This window comes from Sylvia atricapilla, chromosome 4 (genome assembly GCF_009819655.1).
Source record: "Sylvia atricapilla isolate bSylAtr1 chromosome 4, bSylAtr1.pri, whole genome shotgun sequence".
In the NCBI taxonomy this organism is placed as follows: domain Eukaryota; kingdom Metazoa; phylum Chordata; class Aves; order Passeriformes; family Sylviidae; genus Sylvia; species Sylvia atricapilla.
The window spans coordinates 28,907,220-28,932,144 of NC_089143.1; the positions used below are offsets into that span (position 1 = coordinate 28,907,220).

General features: G+C 37.9%; 1 protein-coding gene across 1 annotated transcript in view; it reads left to right on the forward strand.

Moving 5' to 3' along the window:
• FAM193A (family with sequence similarity 193 member A) overlaps positions 1 to 24,925 on the forward strand; it is a 78,875-nt gene that overhangs the window by 21,525 nt on the left and 32,425 nt on the right. The window contains exons 2-7 of the mRNA XM_066317393.1: positions 11,694 to 11,759; positions 14,401 to 14,646; positions 16,871 to 17,037; positions 17,299 to 17,466; positions 19,546 to 19,780; positions 23,003 to 23,127. Coding sequence (XP_066173490.1) covers positions 11,694 to 11,759; positions 14,401 to 14,646; positions 16,871 to 17,037; positions 17,299 to 17,466; positions 19,546 to 19,780; positions 23,003 to 23,127 — 1,007 coding nt within the window. The remainder of the gene's footprint in view (positions 1 to 11,693; positions 11,760 to 14,400; positions 14,647 to 16,870; positions 17,038 to 17,298; positions 17,467 to 19,545; positions 19,781 to 23,002; positions 23,128 to 24,925) is intronic.

Below are 24,925 nucleotides of genomic sequence, written 5' to 3' on the forward strand. Positions count from 1 at the left end.
AGGCTGACCTTTAGCATGGCTGTGCTGATGGCCTCTGTCTGGGAGCACAGTATTCTGTGAATGAAAAAAACCTCAAAACTGTCCTGGTCCTTTAATCTCTTCACAGTGGTGTCCAGAATTACCAGTTCTTGTGAGCGCTTTGTAGGAAGGATGATAAAATTATGTGTTCCTGACTTCCAAGGCCCTGTTGTCTAACCCTTTCCAGTTTCTTGGATAATAAGGAGAAAATGGCTCATCAGATGAAAGCATCTTAATACGTAACAGAAAAGAAATGATGATGATGAGCACTACTTGGTGTTTGATTCTGAGTCTAGATGAATTCTCTTAGAAATTATTTGCTACTTGCAGTTTTTAAATAGGGGTTATGCTAGATCATATCTTACAGAAAAAGCACCCAGCAGTAATTAATTCAAAGACAAAGTCTTTGGCCTTTTTCAAGAGAAATTTCTTGAGATCATATGCCAGGTAGTGCTTAGATATATTTCTTAATTACAGCTTACCTGGGTTTGGTTTTAGCAGTGGAATTAAACTCAAGAGTATCTACAGAACACAGCAGAGACTTCTGGTAGGATCTGTACACTCTAGTCTACAAAACAACTGTTTATTTCTTAATGTTTTTTTCCTTAGGGTATTATTTGATAGTGATCAGTTGTCACATGAGACATTTTAAAATTAAAAAAGCAGGGGGGGTGAATTCTATGGCAGTGGTTGAGGCAGGGATCAATGTACCCATCTCTAAGTTTCATGGAATAAGTAGTTAAAGTTGGCATTGTTCAAATTAAGAGCCAAAGAATTAATTTGATTTTGGTTAATGAAGTGGAATAGATAAGAAAAACTTAGTTGAGTACAAACTTGTTTTAACTTCCATTTAACGATTTACGTGAATGTAGGTTGTTGTGTCTTATAACAGGATACAGATCAGAGTTTCATCTTTATGATTTTGGATTATGAATTCTTCCCAGTTCCTGTAGAAATCATGGCTTTTTCGTGTGCGCTAAAGTTTTCATGTTGTGGCACTATAACCTGTGAACGCCGTATTTCCTAAGGGGTGCTCATTTCCTGAAGGATGTAGTTCAGGTTGATTGAGCTAAAAGAAAACTGTGTGTGCTATTGAAGAATGTGTGGGAGGAATGGCACAGAATATACATGTTGCTTCCTTAAAACTCATTACAGTGTAACAGTATCTGTAGTCTTTTCAAAGTATTACTTTAAAGTTGTCTTTTTGAGGTACTACTGAGGAAAAAAAAATTCCATGGGGAGTTGCATGCACCTTTCTTTGCAGTGTAAATCATGTCATTTAACATGGCTGTTCTTCTGAGTATAGATTTTTGTCAGTACAGGTTTGATGGATGTGTGAGTTTTAAATAGCTGTTTAGACTTCAGTCTGTTCTGATTACTGTGCTACAGTAGAATTGTTTTATTTTGGCACTGAGGACCCAAAGGAAAAATAAATGCAGCGGGTAAATAATCAGTTCTGTGTAAATCTACCAGAGGTGGTGATTTTGCTTAATTTTCAGAGGACTTGAGTCTTATAGAACTGAAGTAGAGAAAAAACTGATTTTCTTTCAATTCTCCATTGTCCAATACTGTTTATTTCCTTCCTCTCTGCTCTATTTTTAAAGGTTTTGTGTGTGTTGGGACAAATGAAACAAAAACTTAATTATGTATACTTTTTGCACAGACTTTTAGAAGTCATTTGTGTATTTGATCTGCCAGAAGCTGACAGTGCATGATGAACACTTTTACAAATTGTGGAGGAAAAGATGCCTTGAACTTTGTCAGACTATTAATATGCTTCATTTTGGAAAACAGCTCTGTGTATAGGTGATTTATTATCCTTCCTCCCCCACCCCTGTAGTAAGCTTGTAAATACTTGTATCTTAGAAAAATTCTTTGCGAAAAAGTCTTGTTGGCCCAGTATTTTAGAGTTGAGTCTTAGTAGGAGGTAGTAGGCACTTGTCATCTTGGATATCTTGTCATTTAGGGTATCTCCCTAAATGAGGTGAGATGGGGACAGCCTCCCCACTCACCCCAACCTCACTCTTCACTCATAACTGTTGCTAAACCAGAAAGTATTGGTCCTTTCAAACAAGTCCTGTACATCCCTGCTACTTACACTTCTGTAATTCCTCTACATAAATTGAACTTCTATAACAACAAAGACTTCAGCTGGAAAAAGTGTAATTTGAAGTAATTTCTGTTTCTCTTGAAAACTCGATTGACATTTTGACTTAGTATCAAAGGTCTTAAAGGATTTCACTGTTGGAGAAGAAGCAGCTCAGATTTGAGATCGTGGGGATGTGGGGAGAGGAATAATTTTGGGGATTCGAGCCTTTCATGGTACACTTCTTCATAACCTTCATGTGAGGTAATGGAGCTTTCTAGATTTAGCCTCCCCACCCTCAGCTTGTCAGCTTGCTTGACATCAGCCATTTACTTTAGGACTAGTTTTTACTAAACTATGAAAATAGTGTTACATTGGCTTAAAGCCAAGTGATAAGTTTTAATAATATGACTTGCTGAAGAAGGGAAGCCTTCAGAGAATCTGTCTTGCAGGTTGGTCAGATTCTATAATGGTGTGGCTTTGCTTAATAAGGAAAACACTGGAAGTCAATGTTACTGCATAAAAAATATTGAAATTGCAACAGAAGTGTCAGTAAAATTATGGAAGTCTCAGAATGTTGATTTTATTTGTGTTTTTCCTCATTATTCATATAAGAAGACAATTAGTTATATTGGCTAAAGAGGATTTAACCTAGGATCTTACAAAGTTTATTTTGGCAGTAGCACAAAAGAGATTCAAAAGAGACAGAAACAGTTTTGCTCATAAGCACTTTCTGTGAAGATGCTTGGTTAGGGAGTATCTAAGTTTAATATGGTGACCATTTCTTGACAAATATATCTTTATCTTAATGTATTGTCCCTAGTATGGAGTAATATCATACTTCACCTGTTGGGGGGCTAAACTGGGTGACTTCTGAAACAGCATTGTTAGCTCCTTGCAAGTATTTGGGTTTGCAGTTGAGTATAGCACTGGCTCTCTGCTCTGCATGTTTCTTTCTCTTGCTTGTCTTTACAAACAAAGCACGTGTGAATTCTTGAGTTATATGAACAATCTTTTCTTAGACCCAGCATTGTCTCTCTTCCTCCTTCCATCTTTATAGGTCGTTTCCTGTGTTTAGCCTTGACTGTGTAATTCCCTCTGGCTAAGCGTGATGGAGGGAGCATGGTACAAAGGGCTGGTGTGCTCTACCGTCACAGGATTTCCAATCTGCCCCATCCAAATGCATGCGCACAAGATGGTAGATTAAGCACTAACATGCTGGCTTTCAGAGCTAGTTGATGTACCTCATGTGGTTTTCTGCAGCAAATGTGCTTCTTAATGATTTGTTCAGTACTATAGCTATTGAACATAGATGTGCTGTGCACTAGATACCAGTATAAGTAGGGGTTGAGTCAGCATACTGGCTGTATTCATGCGCAGAGCTTTTGCCCTCTGGAGCTCTGACAAGCTTCTCACGAATGCTTTACTCTTAACTGTTGTTCAGCTTCTGGCAACTTCTGTTTCTCCTGCTTCTAAATTAATTCCTATCTAAAAGCTAGTTTATCTATATTTGAGAGTAATATCAAAATGTTTTAAGATCTAAATATCAGGAGAGTCACGAGAACCTTGTAACTCTCCTTGGAATGCTTGTTCTTTCTCAGCTTTCACTTTTTTATATCCCTGATAATTGACATAAAGGTTCTCTGAAGTTGTGTGTAGTCCAGTAGTTTTTCAAAGAAGTACCAAGGGCTGACTTGTGATATCACTGACTTGTTTATGTGTATTTTTTCTTCACTGAAACATTTCGCATCTCAAGAATGTGGACTACACTAGAATAGTGCAGGTTTGGCTGGGAAAGCATAATTTAGGTGTTTGTGAATATTAATGCCAAGGACAGTATGCTTGGTAAAGTGAATTGATAGTCTGCAGAGTTAGTCAGTCAATTGACCAGATCAGGTGTTGGCTACCTTAATAGAGATATTTGAATTTAAATTATTACTAGCTTGTCTTTGTATTTGGTACTTTGTCACCCTTAGTAAAATAAAGGGTCTTTTTGCATAGGAAGCCTTCACAACTTTCCGTTGATGACCATTGCAGATAAACAGTAACCACTTTATCTGTCAGTGTCTCTCCTGTAATCCTGATACTCCCTGGCAAGCAAGTCTGTTTTAGGATGTACAACACTAGAGATGCATGATTATGGCGTGAAAAATTTAGGTATTTGTCCATTTCTTAAGCAAAACACTCCTGCTTCTAGATCAGGGAGGGATACTATTTAGTTTGTTCATTCTTTAACTCCATAGTTAATAAAACTAACTGATGGTCTTTATTCATTTTTCCCCTACTAAGACATGTTTCACTACTGCTTCATGCTAAACTATAGCTACATTTGAAATAGGAACCTCCAAACTTTTTCGTTTTGCCCATCAAATATTTACTTATTTTCAAGCTACTGAGTCAAAAGTCTTTGAAATTAAATTTTGTGTAACTGATGGCAAGAGACTTTCTTTTTCCCCTCAAAACCAATAATAAAATAGACTCTGATATTTGCTTGAATGTTGCTATGCTAGTGAACCTGGAAATGTGTTGCACATTACTGATTATTTTCCTGCCCATTGTTGGGCATGCTAATTTTGCATTCTCCTTTCTCTAGTGCTAGGAAGAAAACTCAAGGTGAGAGTCTTTTTTAAAAATGCCATTTTAGTATGCTTTTCTTAGAGGTCATGCTCTCCTACTACAAAAGCTCTTGTAGTTTTGGAGGTTATTTAAAAATGAAAAGTAAGAACTCTACAGACTTCTATTAGAAGAGTTTCCTGTTCACTTCCACTTGGGTGTCAGACTTTCATGACCATGGACAGGGACCATCAGTGACCTTGGGCCAGCCCAGCTGGAGCGCAGCTGGCCCAGGCATGCTGTGATAGAGGGCACTTCTGTGTTTCTTGGCTATGTTGTTACTGACCGTAAGTATTTGGATGTGGTCACCCAAGAGCATTCTTGAGTGTAGTAATCATTCATCTGATTCCAAGGCCTCCCTGGTCTGTTTCTTTCAGTATTAGACCACCCTTAACAACAAGTACTTCAATAAAAAAAATTACAGAATACACCGAGGTTTTTTTCTAGAGTATGTTCTGCTTTATTGGTCATATGCTTTGGTTTTCTTCAGTTTTGCAGTAGTTGATATCTTGCAGGGCTTATAGCATTTTGATGCAGGAGTTTGTTCTTGCTTTCAGGTGGCGGGTGGCACTGGCGTGTCTAGAGTGTGGCTCAAACAACCCCTTCTGTGAGAAGCCGGGCAGTAGTTTGCTTAGTCTCTTGGTAGTGTACTTTCTGTGCCTTCAAAAATGCTCAAGGGTTTCTTAAAGCAGATGAAAAATAATCAATATATTGAAATAAATGAAATCTTGTAGCCAAGAGTGATGACACTGCCAAGGAGAACTGTTTCAGTTTGTCTGAAAGACAAACTGTTTGTCTAAAAGACTGGATTGTACCAGATGTTAACTGGGTATAATGTGGGCTTAAAAGAGGATTAAGGAAGGAATAAGTGTTGATAGTTCACTTGCTGTGTTTTACATCATAATGTCTTTCAAGTGCTGTAATATATGTTTTGGCTGCAGTCTCTACAGAGGCTGCAGTCACTCCTGTCTGTGTTGAGGAGCAGTGTTGAAAGCAAACCCCAAAGCCTTGCTGTGCTAGAGGTCTGGCCAGCATGTTGTCCTGTCTGACAGTGCTTGCTGCTAGAGAATGAAGAGAACTGCAGTGCATGTGTAGAATAATCTTTCTCCTGTGTGCCTTCACAGGTCTTGCCAGTCCCAGGGTGCCCTGCATCAGATTTTGTTTATTATCTACTGTTGAATGTCTCTCTGATACATTTATTATCACTCTTCCCCTTGTCCACCAGGCATCTGACTTTTATGATGGCTTATCGTTAAATCAGTTTCGGTTAGTGGGGAAGGATCCTAAATTTTCACTTACTGAAATCAGATCATTTGCTATCTGTTGAACTAATGACATAAAGAAATCATTCTTCATATCTATGAGTCACTTAGGATTTTGTAAGCGTCACTCAGCTGCCAGCAGCAGTTCTGTCACCAACTTAGCTGTGTCTGAGAGAGGAGAGAAGCGGCTCAGGCTGCGACTGGAGTGTGCCCAAGTCAGAGCTTTAGTGGGGCTGCAGGGAGGGAGGTCTTGAGCAGAGAGTGGGACTGGAGAGTGTAGCTGCCGGAGGGTGATGGGTGACAGCAGTGGGAGGTGAGGCAGAGATGCTCTGGGCAGGGCTGTGGTGGGAGTGCTGCTCCAAGTGCCTGAGGCAAGGCTTAGCACAGGAAAACTGTGGCAAATGGGTTTTAGCTTTAAAATGCAGGCAGGAGAACAAATGGCATGGACAAGACATCTGGATGGGGTTTGGGAGGGCTGAAGTTTCTTTAGCGTTTCTCAGATACTGACAGATGTTTCAACCAACTTAAGTTTTCACCTCCCTATATAAAAATAAGTTAATTGATTGAAGTGTTATGGAATACAATTATTATATTAGGACTTTGTAGAATTAAGTGTAGCTGTAATTGTCTCTTGGTAACATTGGGTTTTTTTCTGATCTATCTTTCCTAATGCACCTGAAAAAGCCACTGCAATTTATCCTTGCTGTTTTTCTCTGGGAGAAATTTGATTCAATCTTGCTTTTTTTTTTCCCCCTAAGCATCACATTTCTTTTGAACAGTTTAGGGTTCAGTGATGGTGAATTGAATCTAAATTTCCTTCCTGTGCTTTTCTTTTCCTGCGCCCTCCTGAGATCTTGCATCACTCTCACTTTCATGATGTTTGTGTGGCTTCACAAGGCTTCAGTTGCGAGACAGATGGGGGTGTGTTGTCTAGTAATGTGTCACTCAGCCTCCTGAAGGTCTGCTTTCAATAGTGACAGGCTATTAGAGCAAATTATGGCAGTCTCTGAGTGCTTATTTTCGAATTGCTCAACTGGTTCTTCAAGGTCATTCTGGTGTAATCAGGCAATATTGTTTAAACTGGGATTCCCTCTTTCTTTATGCTTTCTGGTATGAATTATGCTGTGCCAAGAAGTTGCATGCTTTATTCTCCAGGAAGATCAATGTTTTGGAAAAGGTGAATTAGTGTGATAATAGGTTCCAAGAAACACAAGATTTACTTGCCTATGTATTTTCCATTGCAATTAAAATTCATAGTAAGAACAGAAATACTTCACACACACACACACTTTTCATTATGGTGAAGAGTGCTTGTGGAGATTCAGATGTTCGTCATCATCCATGTCAGCCTTCCTTATGGCATTTGCCTTCACAAAATAGCTTTTTTAAATACAAAACATTAAAATCATTAAAAAGGATACTCAGGAATGAAAAAAACAAGGCTTTTTAAATTAAATAAGAAATGTTATGGTAATCCAGAAGTGGCAGCTGTCTAGCTTGTCACTTCTACTTGAATTCTCTGAACAGAGTTATATCTCTCAACATATGGCAGAGTAACTAGATCTTGGAAGGTCCTTCTGCTGTTCTCCAGTCTCTTTAGTTACATGAAGAATTTAGTGCAATTAGCTAACTTTGTCATCTCAGGTACTTTCTTGTTACAGACTTTGGATAACTGCAATTGCTCTTTCGAAAGCTTAATAAATAAGTAGAAAAAAAATTTTGCTCCTCTAGTGCTAGTTAAGCACAAAGCAACCATTAACATGCTGAAATTATTAGTGCAACTCTGAAGTCCTTGAGCTTCCTTAGGACTCTTGGCTGAATGTCATCCACTCTTGGTGGTTTGTTAATTTTTCACTTGTCACTTTTCTCTGTACTGTTTGGGGTTTTTTTTTCTAGCAGCGCTTTGCTTTGAGATGGATCTTTTAATGCATATTCCATAAAGGCCTTTCACTGGGAGAATAACTTTAAGATCCTTCCTCATGAACATGCAAAAACTAATTCTGGTGGTTTTGTCCTGACTTGGTTATTTATGCTTTTTTTTTTAATGTTTCTATTTGTTTCTTTACTGTACCTTTACTGATCCTGGCAGGCTCCTTGCATTTCATGTGCCTCAAGAAAGGATTTAGTTCTTATACTTTCTTTCTTCCCTGCATTATTTGTGAGACTGTCTTGGGTTTTTTTCTGTTTCTAGCTTGCTATTGTTTGAACCTCATTTGGACAACTTTTACAAGGTTCTTCTAATACTTTCTCTAATCTCTTATTTAGCCATCTCTTTCCTTGCCTGTCAATTATTCATCCTCATTTAAGTCAGTCTTTTTTTTTGTGATTTTTATGTTTCCTCTAGACCTCACATAAAATATCTTATATCTCATTGCCTACGGACAGTTTTTTGATGATTCTCTTTGTTTCCTCTTATTTGTCCAGTTCTTCTCTTTAAATTCCTTGGTATTTGTTCTTCCTGCAGAGATTTAGGTCGTTATTAAATTGCGGGGGAGGGTTATACTATTGTTGAGCAAATTCTGCACAGTGCTTAGGATCAAGAGATGTCTTTTCTCACTACTCATTCCATGAAGCAGTCATTCCTGATACGCAGTATTTTGTCTTGGCTTCCTGTGACATTTAGTGGATAAAAAAACCTCCCAATGTTTTCATCTTTACTTTTGTAACATTTCTGGGTACCTTTAGCTTGGTCACTCAATGCCTGCATGTTTCAGTATGATGGCTCATGTATTTCTCATTATTGCTGTCTTGAATGGAAAGAAGGTAAATGCACTCCCTTAATGAATAAGTAATGTCTTTGGATAAATTTCTCTTTTTATTAATTTTCTCCAAAGTAGTGTTTTTAGCTGCAGATAACTATTTCATTCTAAATTTTCATACTGGTTTCTTTATTTTTGAATGTATATGCATGCCAGTTACCAGTGGACCTCCAGACTGGAAGATATCTTTTATGAGGAAGACGTCTTTTAATCAAACAACCCTTATTTTTTCAACTTCTTTGGCAAGTGTGTAAATAAAAATAGGGAACTTGTTCCACATCAGCATTTTTTCCCATCATTTTAGACCTTGCGTATGAGGTTTTTTTTCTTAAATATCTACCCTGGAAAGATAGCAGAGTATATGGAAGTGAAGTTGGGTGATTTCTTATTTATGTTTTCTCTAGCAGTGATTTGATGATGCCCCACTTTGCCTTTGGAAAAAATCAGCTGAAGGCAGTGGCTCTGCAATAATCTCCCTGTCTCTAAACTGATGTCTTGGTTTAGGAAGATGGGTATCTGCCCAGGAAAGCTGGAGCTTCCCTTGGAGTGGAGAATGTGAACCCCCCTCCCTCTGAATTATTATGATTTTGAAATTAAGGGGCTCTCAGCCCAAGATACAATAATAGGAATAACAGTTCTTTACTAGGAATATTCAAAATAAAAATGTAGTAGTACAAAAAAAAGGAAACTAGCAAAAAGAAACAGTGACAGAGTCAGAATACAACCTGACACCATGTTGGTCAGAGTGTTGGTAGTGGGCCAATTATGTCCTCCTGCAGTGACAGATGTGGTTCTGTTGGAGCAGAGATAATCCTTGTAGAAGGATGAGTTTCCTTCTGAAGGTCCAGTGGTGGTGAGATGGGTCTGGTCTTCCTCTGGGAATCCAGTGCAAACAGTCTGTCCTGGTGTTCTGACTCTCAGGTTTTTATCCTAGTAGGAATGCTTGGCTCCTCCCATTGGGTGGAGCCTCTCCCAATGGGATGATGTAGTTGTATCAGTGATGCAGTGAGCCTCGATGGCCCATTAACAGCAGATATCACCTGGAGGGAGGATGGGTCATGGAAGAGATAAAGAACACTGCCCCAGCTGGTTTTAACAGCTGGCCCAGTAAGAGAAGACACCTGCTCCCTCTCCCCCAGTGATTTGTTAAAAAAATACGGATATTGATCTAATACCGATATCCGGCTATGACGGACAAAGACTCTCTAACAGTTTGAAGTTAGAAAGTGTATGTTTATTACGACTCCGGGCAGCGTGCGGGATAGCTCCCAAATACGCATGCGCAATTTACAGATGATCACAGGGTCTTTTTATGTACAGAAGTATTCAATACCCAAAACACAAATGCATATTCATGACTCTGGTCCATCCCATTCCCTGCTTCGTATGGTAATTAGCCAAAAAGCAATTAAGCATGCATAGTTTGTTCTTTGAAATGGGTCGGTGGTCCTTCTTATGGGGTGGGGTCTCAAAATGATGAAGTAAGATGGGTCTTCCTCGCTTTGACTTTTTAACCTTTTAGTGTTGGTGACACCTGGATCCTGTTTTCTCAAGACTATCTGATTTATGATCACATTGTGTTCTTGGAGTCTATTGATTAAGTTGACAGGTCTCCTGATTTATCAGTTCCTTAAATCCGGCTTATGTTAAAAAAAAGGGAAGTTTACCTCAACAATGTCTAGTTAGTAAAGAGAAGTCTACATCAGCAATACCTAATTTAACTAAAGTCCTTAATTCTTGAAAATTAATATCTCAACAGGAGTCATGAGGAATTGGTCACAGAAGAGAAAAAACACTTCCCCAAACGGTTTCAACAGATAGTTATTGAATGTATGCTTTTGGTTACACCTTCCATTGCAACCCAAGGCAACTGAGCAGTTGGGAATGCTGTGAGATGTATAAAACTGAAGGATGCTCTTTTGCATTGACGACAGCTCCAGTTAGGGTTTATGGTTTGGGCACAGGGCAGAAATGTTTTCTGAATCCTGTGCAAAAGATCTGGGTGTTCTTGGTTAGACAGACTGGTTTTATTGTGGTCTTTAGAGTAGTCTTGGAAACACTAATATCCAACAGCAATAGTTGGGAAACTGGAGGGCAAAGAAGAGTTTAACAGAAACATGTGAAAAAGGTGGAACAGAGGCATGAGATAATTGATATTTGAAATTCAAAAGCTCAACCAGTGCTCAAGACAAAGGAGAGACTAAAATAATTGAATGATTTCATTTCTCTTTTCCCATTTTTTAAAAATGAAATGCCTTTTCTTCAAGTTGGTATCATCCAGGGCTCTTCATTGTCACTGACTTGAATTCATACATCGTCTTGACTTTACTCTTGATTTAGTGTCCTCAAATAATGCTGTGGGAGAACACTTGGGGCTTGTAAAAGGCACTTCATTGCTGTCTGGTGTAGTCTCTAGCATTTGTGTAGAAGAGATCTCAGAGGTTTCCCTGTGAGTTATATAACCTGGGGCAGGAGGAGAGCTGCTGCAGTGGAATAGCTGAATGCCACTGGGAGGCTTGCTGTGGAATACTCCTCTAGTTAACACTGCATATTTTTCTGGGCAGTATGGTATTCAGCTTTCAAAAGGCACGAATCTTTGTTAATTGTTTTGATTTACAAAACAAGTTTAAAAGCTATATGCAAGCAATCAAATATTGAAGGAAAAATGTATTTCTGCATATGACTTTTCTGTTTTCCTGTATCAGTTTTTTCAGCTTAGAGTTGCTACTGAAACAGCTATAGTGCAAACGTTTAAAATCGAAACTTTTGCATCTGTAGAACTTTCACAAAAAAAAAAAAAAGGAGATATCCATCTCTGCAGTTGAACAATGATTCAAATGTCAAAAGCTCTTGTATCAATCTTCAGATATTGAGGAAGATTTAGTTTCATTTTTATAAAGCTCTTTTAGCAATCAACGCAACTATTGTAACCAATCTATTGTTACTTTTTTCCAGGTTTCGCTAAATGGTACACAGTTTACAGACAGTTCTGTTGGATCAGAATTCACAGGTGTTTCTCAGGTATGTGCAGTCAAATCTTATGGGTATAAATAAAAGCAGGATTATTTACTAATGGGAGAAGATATTAAGCATTAGTAAAGGTAAATCAGACTCTTCAAAAAGAATGCTGTGTAAGATGGGGACATTGCTAATTGAAGTCAGTTTCTGATGATTTCCTATTCAAGCTTTAAAAAGCAGTGAAAGCTTTTCTTCAAGTAAAATTTTATTGTTACAGTACACTTGAAATTGGACATAGATGTTAAAAAAATCTATGCAGTTTTATGGTAATAAAGTTATTATTGGAAGTAAATCTAAATACATAGCTGAGATGCAGTTATTTCTGTTCCAACTTGTCCTACTTCCAGCTTTCATTTATGAATGTTATATCTGAACATGTTTCAGAGACAAAGTGAGACAGGGTGTTTTCTTGCAGAGATGCATCCCACATTTTTTGAAGCTTGACTAGTGGAAAAATATGCTTTTCACAAAATGTGCACTTTGCTCTGATGACACTGGAGAGGCATACAAATGTGACCTAATTGCAAGCTCTCCTAATCCAGCAGGAGTTTAGTGCTCCTGTTGACATGATCACATGAACAGTCACTGCATTCATCATGCTTTAAATAAATAAGAAACTGCAATTTATAGCTTCATTTTAGTAGGATGGAGTCGTAACAGGTATTTTAGATGCTTATGGTCTAGAGTTTGTCAAAGTTCCAACTTTAATTCTTGATTTGGATTGTGCTGTAGGAACCAAGACCTTTAATTTGAGCTTCACATCTGTTGTAAATATGGGCCCAGTGGGGAGATTTTTGGGGTTTCAGTGATTCTGGCTATAACAAAGATTGTTGTTCTTCCTATGTTTGCTGTGCCTTTTTAAAGATTGTGGTGCAGCTTTGAGCAAGTTACACACACTCAACTTCTAGAGTCCATGCAGAGTGGCTGAGGTGTGTATTTGCCTTTACCTTTGCAAAAGAGTGTCAGTTTGTCTTAGCTTCTGAACTTATACATTTTTGTCCTCTTCTTTTCCTACTTGTTGGAAGATGTCCTTCCTGAAAATGGTGTTGATAAGAATTTGCCTGCAAAATAGCTATGAAGATGTCATCATTGCAACAGGGACTTAATCTGGCTTCAAAAAAAAATAAAGAAGGAAACTTTTAAGGCTAAGGGATAAGCAGCCATAGCCTCCTGCTTGGAGGGTTTTTTAGGCACGTATGAGATCTTGAGCTGAGTGCAGGTCAGCCAAGAGCAATGTCTAACTTGGGAAATCTCTTGGTGCTTGTAGAACCTATGAAGGAGGTGGTCAGTCCTGGCCTTTCAGCTGAGGGAGTCTTCCTGCATGAGGTTTTCTAGAAAGCTGCAGTAGACTCCTGGAGAGATTGTTTTCTTTTTCCTGCCTTAGTGCTTAGGTGCAAACTCCGGAAGTGTCAGCAGTGAGTCAAGGTTAACTCTTCTTATTAAATCTGTTGAATTTCTCATGAACTTTTGAAAGATAGAAGGATATTTGTGGACATGAAATCAGTGCGTCTTTTGGGGTTTTATGTCTAGAATTCCTAGTTTTCCGTTCCATGTTGCTTAGTCTGTCAGTTTTACGAATGTGAGGAACACAAAAATCAGTTTGTAATGCTTTGCTATTTTTCTTGAGATGTCAGCAATAGAGAATTGATTTGTTGTTGCTGTGAAAATGATGAGTGATGGTTTAGCTTGAACTGGTCCTTTGCCCTGAAGAACTGTTCACCTGTGCTGGTGCAGTTCAGGTTACAAGATCTTTAAAGCTATATTTGTTGGTATTGAGATTGGAGTAGCATCAAGAGAATGCTTGAAGTACTTAAAGTTTGCTTTTTCTTTGAGAAAGAATTAAACTATTTTGATGCTTACTTAGAATATGTTGCTAATTAAGGCAGAGTTAGTAACTGTAATAAAATTAGGCAAATCTGTGATTCTACTGTTACGTGATATTTTGTTCCAGTCATCTTCTCTTATGTCTCATAATGTTGAGTTCTCTTTGTCTTTTGCTCCTTGAGTTGTTTTGGTTATCAACCTTGGTGAAGAATCGATATCGCACAGCTGAACTGTAGTTTCATGCACAGTAGCATCTTGGAAAAAAATTTGGGTTTTGAAGTACCTCTGTCCTCATAAGTTGCTCATTCTACTTGATTCAATAGCTGATAGTGGATTTTAGGGCCGTACTGGTTTGTTTTGTTGAAAGTGATTTAAACTTTTATTTTATAATAAGCTTAGCTGAAAGTGACTTTGTTTCAGGTAGTATTATAGAATGAAGTGTCACAGAGCTTCAAAGAGGAGATACGTTTCTGTTTTATCTTTAAATGGTGACAGCAAAAGTAAATATCCCTTTTTAATTTTACCTACTAGGTTATTACATCTAGGCCAAAATAATTTAGAGGGAAGGACTGTAGATCATGCTCCTTGAAAACATTTCTTTTTAAATGGGAGTGTATTAATGGTCAGAACTGTTTGCCTCATGGATATTGAGACTGCTGTGTTTCATTTTGGGACACTCCAAGTATTCACATTTTATAATGACTAGTAAAATATGTGTGGTGTTTTTTGGGAGGTTCGTTGCTTGTTTGAAATATCAGAATATCTTTTCTGATATGTATTCTGTGAATAACCAGTGATCTATCAAAACATTTGTTTGCAGACACCGTTTACCTTTGGCTTGGGCCAAAGGGCACCATATACAACTGGCGAGCATTGTCTTCTTTGTAGAAGTGAACGAAAAGATACTTCGCTTTCAGAGAGCGGGATAAAAAATTCTAGCAAAACAGCACTTTCCACATCTCCAAAAGCAAACAATATGCTGCATCTTCCACTGTGGGTGTGTCCAGACTGTCGAAGAACAGTCGAAAAGGAGGAGAGGCACGCTACAATAGAGCAGTCTCTCGTGGTGAGTTCAAACACCTTGGTAGGCTGAGAAGGTGCTTAATTATGGGCTGCATGTCACACTGCTTTGGAACCACTGGAACTGTAAATGCTTAAAAAGCATTTTAGGCAATTTCCAGTTGATTTTGTTTAAACTGAACAGGGAAGTTCTTCCAAAAGTGAGGCGTTCTGGTTTTGAGTTGTGGAGTTTTAAGTAGAGCAAGGTTTGGATCTGTTTTTTACTGCAGTTTTTGCTTTTAATTCATTGGATCTCAAGCTTTGTCCTTATCCTCTGTACTTAAATTCAGCTTCTACTTTTGCCAACATGACCTGACTCATTACGCATTTTTCTGTTCTGTCTGCTCATATTGCATTTTCCTTTCTTTGTGAAGTAATCAATCTGAATTTTCCTTGTGCTTTCAATGGACTTGAGTCACTGCACTTGCACTGACACCTCCCTGCAGATTTCTGAGTTTTGCTGTCTTTTCTTTCCTGTGTTTTTTCAATAAAGTAGCACAACTTTGCATAGCATGAATGTAACAGTAATTGTTTCCTAGTCTTGGTGGCACTGCAAGTGCCAATTTAATACGTGGTGCTAATATTTCAAGTTGTGCATTCAACCTCATGTAAGAGCTGTGCTTAGTGTTGCAGGAAGATACTAGAAGTTCATTGACAGGTCCAGCAAAACCTCATTAGAAGAAAACTATGTTACACTGCAGAACCAAGTCTTCATGACTGACCTGGGAAGTCACACACTTGGGATAATTGGAAGTACTGTAGATTCCAGCCAAGATCTCCTTGCCAGAGGGCTAACAGGCTGTGCACACGTCCACAGGCACATAATGGTTTTTACTTCACTAAATCACTGTGAGGAAAGATTGTGTAGAGGGCATGTTACACTCATGTTAAAAGTACATTTATGGACGTTTTTTGTGAGGAAAATTTAAGAGTATATCACTTGTATACAACCTGTGTCTACAGATAATGTTGCTATTAACTTGGGTAATAAACTAATGAAAAGAGATGACATTGAAGGAAATTATAGTAGTGGTATGGTGGTAAACACATCCTAGAGAGTGTAAAGCACAGCAAGACTGGGACACATTATCGTTCTATTGAGTCAAATCTTTTGACACATTTAAGCTCTGTTTAAGGAACTAGTGAAGAAAATGAGTATCCTACATGTGCAAGGAAGGATAGGTTTGCTTCCTAAATGTCTTAAGTTAGAGATAGTCCAGGTGTAAAAAAAAAAAAAATCACATTGCTTTTTTGATTTGGCAACTGTTTTCTTTTTTAAGAGGAATTTTTAAAAGCAGACAGCAAATATGTTTTCCAAGATTGGAAGCCTGACTTAAAAAGGCAACTATGTGAATTAGGTGGCTAGTCAAATTAGAGAAGTCAGCTGGGAAAAAAAGCCAAAATTAGCTAAAAAAAGGAGAAAATTGTTCCCAGTGACTGCGAGTCAGAGTACAAGTGGTTTGCTGTAAATGTTCCTGTGTTCAGGTTGCTGTTGCTCTCATTAGCTTGCTTGCTGGCAGCTGCATGCAGGTTTGTTCTTACCTGTGTCTGCATCCTGCTCCAGGATTTGGGGCACAAAAAAACCCACCTGCAGTCATGGTACTGATGTGAGAGAGATCTCTGCCTGGTGCCAGGGAAATCTGGTGGCAGACTTGGGAGGGCAAAGGTAAGAAGCATGGCATGTGCTGGGTGGGGCTGGAGCACAGAGAAGGGAGAGAAACTGGAGACAAAAATAGCAGCAGTCTTGGGTGAGTGGTCTGTGTTGTGCTAGAATTGAACAGCACTGTGCACAGGAGATCATATCCATTTCCATGCTGTATCCAATGGCAGCAGCTTTCTAGCATCCATTGCTATGGTAAAATTGTCTGGCTGTTACGAACAAGGAGATGTTACGACTTTTGGTGGAAGAGATAGTGCTGGTTTATGATTAGGTGTGGATGATGCAAGCCTTCCTTTAGCTTAGTTCATTGTTTATGCTGAAGTACATAAAGGTGGTAATTATAACCAGCATACTTTGGTCATTAGAAATGAAGCTCTGTTTGTATTGTTGGTCATCTCTGTCCATCTCTTATATTTATTAGGCTTTTGGAAGACTAATTCTTTGTGCATGATTGAGTGTCCTCCTAAAATACATGCAGCACTAAGAATTGCCCCTTTAGTATTTGTCTACCTAGTAGCATTTCAGACCTTACCAACTGTTTGGGTTGTTTGGTTTTTTTTTTTTTTTTCAGAGCCAAGATTTCCTTTTGCACATGCCTCTTGGAAACAGTGGATCACAGCAGGAATCTGTGGGAGGAGGAAGAATAACTGTTGGTGCCCAGACAGTGCCTGCTGCAGATCTTAGCAATTCCTCTCCTTCAGACATAGCGTGCAACTGTGAGGCCTGTAATGAACGCAGGTAAGAACTGAACTCAACCTCAGCAGCACAGTGGATGTAGTCAGACTTTCAGTGTTCTAGCTTGTTTGTAGGTGTGTGCTTAAACTCTTGAAACAGGTTCTCTGACAGTAACAGTAATTTCTGAATGGCACTATTTACCCAGCTTCATACATTATTCTAGGCATTTTCAGATTTACTCTTTCTTGTCCTGGAATTGTAGCAATCAATACACCTATGTGATGCATACAAATTGAGGGTAATTACTTTTGTCTTCACATGCAGAGAGAATTCAGCAGAGCCTGAACGTGAACCTCAGCAGCTTCAGAATTACTGGTCCGAAGTCAGATACATGGTTCGGTGTATTTATCGTCAAGCTGGGACCCCCTTGGCAGACGATCAAGACCAATCATTGGTACCAGATAAAGAAGGAATGAAAGAGCTGGTGGATAGGTATATTGACTTCAAAGAATATTAATTCTATTTTATTCTGGGTTTTTCAGTGCTGATTTGAATGCACAGGAACTGTTAGATTCATATGCTGTTTGCAAGATGAATATAAATGTATAATTACGAGAGGGTCCTGGAATGTTATTCTTCACAAGGCCTTATTCATAAGACGGTGTTAAGTTTTAATTGCCCCACATGAAAATTTTACCTTGTGGAACTAGCCTGTGTTAGTAGTTGTAGTGAATGTTTGCACCTTACCATGCTTGTAACACCTGGAAGAAATTTTATTTAAAAAAAAGTTACATTGAACATTGATCACTAGAGGAGGTGAATTCCAATTTCATTCTCATTTACAGTTGTAGCTTTTGTAGTTGTTGAAGTGAAAATGGGCTTAATGAGATCCTCAGTGACCCTCAGGGTTTTTTGCTTTTAAGAATAATGTGGCAAACCTTAAAGGGCTCGAGTAGGATCATCTCAGTTTGTCTATAACTTAGTGTGTGGTCAAGGCATTTTTTTTCTCCTGGGTTCCATATGTGCTTAATATATTGATTATCTGAGCAGTCTGATCAGCTGTAGTTCTCATGTGCAATTTCTAGTTGAACCTAAATTCTGGTAAGGTCAAGACACATTTGAAAGAGAAATTCATCTAGGACTGCTCTTAATATGACTGTACACCTGAACTGGCTTAAATAGATAATTAAATAAGCACATTGCACTTTGCTTATATAAAATCTGTTTGGTTTTGAACATGAGTTGTGTACAAGCAGACTAATATAGTGTCACTCCCTATTAGTCACACTTCGTTTATTTAAGGGATCAAAACATGCAATATAGGCTTGGAAATCAAAGATGTTTAAATGTTGCATAGTGTGTTGGTAATTAAAACTGAATCACAGCTAAAATGGTTATTGATGTTATGCGTCTCCTTAATGGAAAAAATTTGGAAATCAGAACATATACTGTGTAACTTTCTTATGTACTCAGGAGTTTTCATTACTCAGAACTGTTTTTCACTTTTGAGAGAGATTATTAAAATACAAAGACAGAAACAGGATCTCAAAGAAGATGATGCACATGCCAGTTGGATTATTTTTCACTTGAGTTGCTTATGGTCTGTAAAATGTAAAATAAAAAAAGGATATGGTTTGGGCAGGCACCGGTGTGTCCAGTCTGTAGTGCTAGTACCATGCAGAATTTTTTATAAAGGTAGTCCTTGTAGGTATTGAATGCATTAAAAAAAAATCCTCCATTTAGGTAGCATCCTGAAGACCCTGCTGTGGCTGAGTAACTGTTTAAAAGACAGAAATTCCCACTTTCTTGCTTGGCTCTTGTTAGACACAGCTGGCAAAAATGGAGTGTCTGGTTGTGTTTGTTGGAATAAGTAGTGGTGCCAAGTAATGTCCCTATTCTATGTTGGAATACCCGATGGCAGTATGATAGGACTGTTTCGTGAGTGGTGAGGGAAAAGCACAGATTAGATAGCTGCAGACTGCAGACTTCTATTCACCTAACTCTTAAGTACTTACCCCATTTATTTCTTTTTCCCACCTCCCTGTGGTGTAAAAAACCCAAAGCATTCTGTGCATGCTTAAATTCCATGCACTGAAATTTAGAGAGGAATGAAATCATTTCAAGTGGTTTAAAGCAGCCATCGTGTTCAGTTTTCTTCTGTAGGCACTAATTTGTCGCATGTTAAGAACAATATGGAGAAATTGCGACAGAGCTTATCTAAGTCTGGGTGCCTGCAGGGTTGGATGCAAATGGAGTTAAGATTTTGAGCTCACAAGCTGAAGTGAAGTTGTAAAGTCCTTTTTAAAATCAGTTTGCTCCTCAGGTGTGCAGGCATCCTAGTCCTAAAGGTACGCTGGAGCTCAGTTCCATAAGTGTAGAAGTAGGGGACTGGACTGTGTTCTCTGAGATTTAAAGTAGTTCTCTAAACCTGAGCCGCTGAGGTTGTTTTTGATGATGATAATGGTAACTGGTAAATACTTGTAGGAAGATGAAAACTGCTGATTACATGCTGTCTTTTTTTTTTTTTTTTTTTTTTTTTTTTTTTTTGTAACAAATATTCTATAAATAAAGGCTTTGTGAAAGAGATCCATACCAGCTTTACCAACGGTTGGAACAGCAAGCTAGGGAATATGTGCTTGAAATGAAGGTTCGTCTGCTCAGACACTTGTCCCTGGGATCTAAGGTTGCATCAACGTTAGCGACAGAAGGGCCACCCCAGGCACAACAGTTCATCTCACTCCTACTTGAAGAGTACAGTGCACTCTGTCAGGCAGCGGGTACAATCAGCGCCTTCCTAGTTACTCTGGTAAGACTGAAAAAACAGCCTTTGTGCTCCTGCTTGCCAGGGCTAAGGATGACAGGGTTGTTTCTGGGCTCTTTCAGGTGTCTTCTGTGGTTGTAAATTGTAAGGTTCTTCTTGTGCTCATTCTTAGAGACAGGGGGGTTCTGAAAATGCAGTTAAATATTCAGAAGTGTGAAGTAGTAATCTCTTACAGTGGCTTGATGAAATTATCTTTTGTTCACAAAAAAAAAAAGGTGGGATGTTGTTTGTGACACTTAATCTGAAACAAATCTTTTAGCAGATTTACAAAATACTAGATATCCTAATGTGTGAAACACTTCTCTGTTAATCTTTAATGGTCTCTTGACAGCCCTTATTAAGTGACATCAACTTTTGTGTTTAGCATTAACAGAAATTGTTTCCATGTTCAACTTTTCACTCACGATCTTGGATGGCTACTTGAAGAGATTTTGTTGCCTCAGACTTAATCTGCTATGTAATTTATTATTTCTGAAGTTTTTCCTTGAATGCTTTTTTTGTCAACTGATTGCCATGTTAGGCTTGGGATTACATTTTTGGGTATAAAATAGGCAGTAGCCTTAAAAATTTCTTCTTGAGTAACTGCCCATCGGGTGAGTAATGCCATTAACAAATTCTGTAATTATATTTGTTTAAGGTCTTAGGAGGTTATTAATTAATCCTGTATTGTTATTAATCCTTTCTTGTGCGTCCTTTGCTAAGGTACTCATCCTGTCCATCCCTTTTCTTGTCTAAGCTTTGTGCAAGTAGGAAAAAAGAAAGATGGCTAAAATGGGGATTTTGGATTTTATTGCCAGTTAGGTGAAAGTGGCTGTCTGGATGGGTAAAAAGAGGAAAAAAATAGATGGAACATTCACTACGATGGCCATAGGTGAGGATATAAAGTGGAGATGAAGCAGTTTCATGACTGAGGTAGGGTTGTCCATAAAATTTAATTGGCAAACCAGGAAGATATTTCTTCTAAGAAACTTAAGCATATTTGATGGGGGTTTTTTTGTTGTCAGTGCTCTGTATTTGCTGTTGTCTGTATTATCTATCTCAGCTTTATCACTTAGATACAGATGTGAGGTCACTGCTATCTCCTGTTTATTGACTGCTTTTAACAGTCATTAAGTTTCTAACAAGGTGCTTGAGAGGAGGTTGCTCTTGAGGTTGATTGGTGTTGCAGCTTGTTCAGCTGTAAAAGCGAATGGTTTGGAGTGCACCTTAGCTTTCTCAAAGTGGATCTGCCAGTAATGAACCCATTAGTGCCATAATTACACAGCTGATCAGAAAATAACCGTTTTATATCTTTTTCCTGGCAATTACTGTGAACTAGTAGTCATGAAAACTAGTAGGTCTGGGAGATATGAAATAATAGCCATGAAAAAACAGAAGATGTTTGAACTCCCTAGTCAACAATTTTCCTGACAAAAGTAAAATAAAGTAAAAAAAAAAAAAAAAAGTAAAATAAAATTCTACTTGTCTCTTAAAAAACGAAGCATAAGAAAACACAAAATATGCCAGATTTTTCTTTTTCCTTCTGCTGCCCAGTCAGTACTGAGAGCTTTCTTCTTGCTAAGCTGTGACCTTGAGAAACTGAAATGTGAGAATGTAGGGTGCTGTCTCTTGTCATGCATTTCTTAGATTTATTAAATAACCCTTTTATTAAGCAGAGTAGTATGTCACAGCTTTAAGTACAGGTAATAGGGTCACTAGGTTTTTCAGTGTAGTGGATGTTTCCTCTCAAGATACCAGTACACTATGGAAGAAGGAATCTTTTCAGCAAAAATACATAACAGGCAGCCACTCTAAATATGCTGCCTTCCTTTTAAGGATGAAAGCTTTGCATGTGATGTACTGTAGAAAGACACATAATGAACCTTCACCTGTGAGCTACTGATTTCTCAATGCAATTAGAACAGTTGTGCTTCCTTTTAAAGGAATCTATCTGACTTCAAGAGCAAGAACTAAAGCTTTGTGCCCCATCAAATGACAGAATTATACTGACAGCAATTTGGAAAGATTCTGGTCAGTACAGAACGGCCTTCAAGTACACAGCATACTGAAGAAAACTTGCCTGATACTTCTTTGTGAGAAACACCATAATCTGCACAAACTGATACACAAGAGCGTGTAGATGTGTTGATTGTTTTGTTCACACCATAATACGGAAATTCCTTGAGAAATCACTATTTCATTGAACCTTGAGAAATTACTAGCATTTTATCGAAATTTAAAATATTTTGAAGATGTCATACTCAAAATGAAAAAGTACATGTGTCTTAAGCAACTCAAAAAACTTTACCACCCACCCTTCTTAATAATAGTGCTTTGAACTTGTTTTTTTAAATGCTGATAGTCTTGTCTTCAGGTCTGATAAAATATGTTTGGTTGGATTTATTTTTTTTACCCACTGTTATTAACAAAACTTTAAAGTTCCAGAATGTAATGGTGTCTCTGGGTGCTTGGGGTTATAGTGCTTAAGGCCCACTTGCTGATCTGAGAGCCAGAATGCTTGCATTTAATTCTGCTGTGTGGGTGAGTCCTGGTATAGAAAACCTGCCTACTGCTGGCTGTATGTAGGAAAACTTGCTGCTTTGAAAAGAATATTATATGTGTTTTGAATTCTTGTGTTTTGATGATAATAGTTTTAAGGTTTAGCTCTTGAAATTACGTACAATGATGTGTTAAATAACCTCAAATACAAAAATGTTCTGCTTACTAGAGAAGTAAGCTGTTGGTCTCGTCTATTTAGAGAACTTCATTCTTTAAGTTGTAGTTGAGAACTGTTTATTTGATTTTATGTCAGTTTTGAATAAAGATTATAGGTTGACATTGCATTGGAGTCTTACACTAGATAAGCTAAAAAACCTAAAAAATAATCATAAGTAGACAATTGTTTGACAAGAAAACCTGAGAATTACAGGTTCAGATCATAAAATGTGTCTTTTGGTGCAGAAATGAATGGGAACTTCAAGTAATGTAGACTGATATTTTTTTCATTTTTTTTTTTTCTTAAATTCATGACAATTTAGAAGGAATGATGCTTTAGTTATTTAAGTCATTAAAAATTGCTTCAGTTCTGAGAGTTTGCGTATTAAAATTTCATCAGATCCAAGCTGGCTCATACAGCCTGTGCGTTGGAAATCAGACTTTTTGAAATAATTCCTGCTTGAATTTTTTTTTCCTTAACCCTGGTTTATTTCTTGTTTTTTATCATTATAGGAAAATGAACACTTGAAGAAATTTCAGGTTACATGGGAATTGCACAACAAGCATCTGTTTGAAAATCTGGTATTTTCTGAGCCACTCTTGCAGAATAGCTTGCCAACACTGGTGTCACAGCTAAGGTAGAGTTTAACTTTTGTTTTGTGGTTTCAAGAAGAAATGAAAACCCATATTTGCAACCACAGCATTAGAAAAACATGCTGCTGCAGTTGAAATGGTAAAAATCTTTGTGGATCTCTCTTGAAATGAGTGTTGTTCATTGAGCAGGCTGCTGTCATAACTTGCTTGTCAGAAGAATTACAACCCTGATTTGCTTAGTTGTAAGTTACCCAGTAAAATGACAGCATCCGGTGTAAATACTGATGGCGTGACTGAACGGTACTGTTTTCAATTATCGGGCATTGCTGCTGTTTTTATAGCTCTACAAATTAAAGCCTCATTACCCTCTGCTTCCCATAGTGCAAAGAACTGAATTTGGAGTTTTAACCCATCTTTTCTTTGAAGAAACTCCCTTGCTATATGCTTGTAGGTCTCGTGGTTTTAAAGCTTCTGAGGCATTAAACTGTGTGTTTTCTTAGTAGGGTTGCTCTGCTTGCAATTTGTGCAGTGCCAAAGTGTTTCTAGGGAAGAGGTATTACTAGACATTTTCTTTACCCTCAGTCCCAACATGTTTAAAATACCATTGTGGGTGGTTCATGTTGACTTCTCAGTCTTGTTCGTGATGGAAACACATTTATTATTTGTGTACATGTGTTTTAAAGGTATTGTCTTGGGTAATTTTTCATGGTAGAAGAGCAGTTTGACTAATTCTGTTACAAGAGATGTTGTGTGCAGTGAATAAAAAAATTGTTTTCCATCCTCCTTTTGCTAGTGGATACTAGAAAGGAAAAAAAGATTAGTCAAATAAGTTGAATTGTTGCAGGCTCAGCAAGAAGTCTAAGGTCCCTCATAAATTACCCAGTATGTTTAGATGAAACTAGGTTGGTATTGAAAGCCTTTTTTCCCTTGCCCCAACAGCTGCTTTTATTGCTGTGTTCAACAGCATGTTGTTTAATTGTGTATTTTTCCAGTGATCTGTGGCTTCTTTTTCTGTGACTGGCCTTCATCATGTCCATGCTTTTTGACAAGACCTCTCTGCATCTCTTTACTCCAGCAATCCTGACTATATAAAAATGCTATTATTGCCTTTATCTGCAGAGCTGAGAGTGGTCTTAGTGAACTTTATGGTTATTTCTTAACAAAAGCATTTTTTATTTAGTTTATCAGTTCTGTGCTACTGTGGTTAAAGTCAGAGCAACAGAAGTTGTTTTTCTGCTGTCACTGCAGTGACAGTCACCTTCAAAGCTTATAAATATGATGAAATCAGAATCTCTTCTGCTGGAGTTTCTTTTCCAGTGTATTTGTGTTTGCTGGGTAGTTTATGTGAAACATCCTTGAACTTACGGTTTTTCCTCTTTTGATTGACATTAATAATTTTTTGATAGGAAAGGTTCAGCACAAGCTTCCCATTTTTTGGTTATATAGTGTATGTCTTGTTTTTCTTTGATAAACATAGATTTTGTTTGTATTTATGGAGTCTCAGGATTTTATTTTTGAGTTCTCTGTGTCTTGAAGTGACAGAATTAGATTTCTCTGTGAAGGCTATGTTTCTGCCCTCCATTGGAAATCAGTGCAGAAATGTTCCACAGATGCTTCACTTAGAAAAGCCAGGATCAGTCCAGTCCTCTGGACATTTGGTCAACAGACAACAACACCACTTAGGTGCAGTAGAGAAAGTATTGCCAGAGTTTCTTTACAAAAGAGCATTTGCCTCATTATTTTCTCTTCCTGAAGAGAAATGTGAAATGGCGTTTTGACTCAGCTTGGCTTAGATTTTGGTTGTTTTTCCTTTCTTTCATCCTTTGCCAAAATTACTAAATT